Raw genomic sequence first — 2,500 nt, 5'->3', positions numbered from 1 at the left:
GCCCCCTGCAGGGAGCGTGTGGCGGAGCATGTGGCGTCCGTACTGCCGCTATTTCTGAAATATGACAACAGACCCGGCTTCTCGTGGCCCGGTACCAAACGGATCAGCACTGGCCTTTCACCCACTGGGGTGTCATGTTTAGCACGCCGACCGACTCAGAACCAGCCTCAGAGAGAGAGACTGGCAGGCAGGGATACAGTACCTCACCAAATATCAACACCACACGGCCTTGTTGTTGTTGTTGTTGTTGTTGTGGTTTTGTGTTGGATAGAGGGGTAAATACTAATACAGGGTTTTAAAGGTCTTTCAGAATACACAGGTAATCCTATCAGGTTTTGGCTTGGGTTGAATGAATGACAACTGACGCTCTTAAATCCAATTTGAGGTTGGATTGGGACACACACACACACACGCACGCACGCACGCGCACGCACGCACGCACGCACGCACACACACACATGCACACGCACGCACACACACACACACACACACACACACACACACACACACACACACAGAGATTGTTTGCTGACACACAGATTAATAAACAAAACAATACATCAACATTTGTATTTCCGGGAAGGTGGAGGTGACACAGTCCTAATAGGAGTCCAAATATCATCTCCGGCAGGCCATGCATATGCGTCTGCCTTTTATCGAGTGATTTGAGGAGATATATTACGGGTTTAAAGGGTGACAGAGGGAAAGATGGAGAGATACAGTACGCTATTCCACTAATCTCTCTGTGTTGTGAAAAGCCTCTCCAAATACACTAAGTACAGGATCTGGTGCAGCCCCTTCAACCTACGGAGATATTGATTCAAATGGTGGCAGGTTAAGATCAGGGGAGGCTGGTGGAGGTGGAAATCGGAGGACGGGCTGATTGTAATGCATGGAACGGAGTGTGGAACGGTATCAATCCATCAGCCTCCCCTGGTTAAGATACAGTGCTCTGCCCAACAGTAGTTCTCTTTTCATGATTTCTCTTTCTGTATTGTGAAGCTCTGAGCAGTGGGCTTGCCTCTCCTCTCCTCTCCTCTCCTCTCCTCTCCTCTCCTCTCCTCTCCTCTCCTCTCCTCTCCTCTCCTCTCCTCTCCCCTCCCCTCCTCTCCTCTCCTCTCCTCTCCTCCCCTCTCCCTCCAACGCGGAGGCTTCTCGTACGATGATCTGCCTTGGATATTCCCTTCATCCATCCCTCTTACATAATGTGCCGCAACATGGTTGGGGAAGTCAGTGGCTGTCTCTTCTCTCTCGTCAAGAGATGTTGTTCTCACAGGCTCATAGCGTGAGCGGGACGCGGAGATGGGAGGACTGAGGGGAATAAGGGGAGGAAGGGAGGGAGGGAGGGAGGGTGAGAAGAATGTGTGTGTGTGCGTGTGTGTGTGTGTGTGTGTGTAAGTATGTATGTGTGTGTGTGTGTGTGTGTGTGTGTGTGTGTGTCTGTGTGTGTGTGTGTGTCTGTGTACATACTGTGTGTATGTGTGTGTGTCTGTGTGTGTAATTACCGAGGTGGCGTCCCCGTCGCTCCCAGCGGCCACAGCGGCGGCGGCGGCCGCCGCCTCCTGTGCGGCCTTGAGCGCGGCGGCCTTTCGGAGCTCCCGATTGGCCTGCAGTGTGGAGAAGTAGTTGACGGCGGCGAACTCGATGAGGGCGGAGAAGACGAAGGCGAAGCACACGGCGATGAACCAGTCCATGGCCGTGGCGTAGGACACCTTGGGGAGGGAGTGGCGGGCGCTGATGCTGAGGGTGGTCATGGTCAGCACGGTGGTGATTCCTGGGAAATGTAGTATACAGAACAGAGGGACCAGTCAGGGCAACTGGAAGCAACTATGTTGCTCCTGTACCCAGACCTGGGGTTCCAATCGCATTCCGAATATGAAATGACTCCAAATATGAAATGAATCGTTTGCTTGAGTCTGGCTGGCCTGTGTCAGATGGGGGAAACTCAGACACACAGACACGCATGGACACAGCACACAGACACGCACGCACGCACGCACGCACGCACACACTGGGAAGCCATGGTCCATTGAGAGCGACCATCCAATGGTTTGTGTCAGGGCTGTTGTGAAGGCACTGGCAGTTTAATCTCAACACGCACAAGCTTCCATGCGACGATGGCCTCGCTCAAGGCTGAACGGTTCGAGGTCTATTCAGCCATGTCATCCTCCCTGCTACGCCTCTCTCTATGAACCCAATAGATCAAGTCTGATCACGTAATTTCCCGAGAACGGAATTATATTTCTGCTCTTTTTTTTTTTTCTTCTTTTTTTTTCTCCCCATCACCGCAATCTGATGTAAGAAACGGGGCCTCGACTCTCAAATTCATCAGATTAGACTGATGTCGTACAAGAACGCAACGTTAACTCTCTGTAGCAGCTCAATTAATATCGCCCGACAAAACAGTAGAGAGATTAGCGGTCCATTAAAGAGCATAACATCTTAAATGATCTCATTCATAATTCAGATATTAATTGATGCCCTGCTTTGCCAGAGGGGG

At 51.4% G+C, this 2,500-nt stretch overlaps 1 protein-coding gene across 1 annotated transcript in view; it reads right to left on the bottom strand.

The window, feature by feature from the left end:
* gabra6b (gamma-aminobutyric acid type A receptor subunit alpha6b) overlaps nucleotides 1-2,500 on the bottom strand; it is a gene marked incomplete at both ends in the record, with an annotated part of 10,455 nt that overhangs the window by 1,561 nt on the left and 6,394 nt on the right. Inside the window, 1 exon segment of the mRNA XM_083697296.1 lies at nucleotides 1,506-1,774. Within this exon segment, the coding sequence (XP_083553422.1) occupies nucleotides 1,506-1,774 (269 nt within the window).

This window comes from Argentina silus (genome assembly GCF_951799395.1).
Source record: "Argentina silus genome assembly, chromosome: 2".
In the NCBI taxonomy this organism is placed as follows: Eukaryota; Metazoa; Chordata; class Actinopteri; order Argentiniformes; family Argentinidae; genus Argentina; species Argentina silus.
The sequence above is the reverse complement of the archived record's forward strand: the minus strand, read 5'-3'. Positions and strand labels throughout refer to the sequence as shown.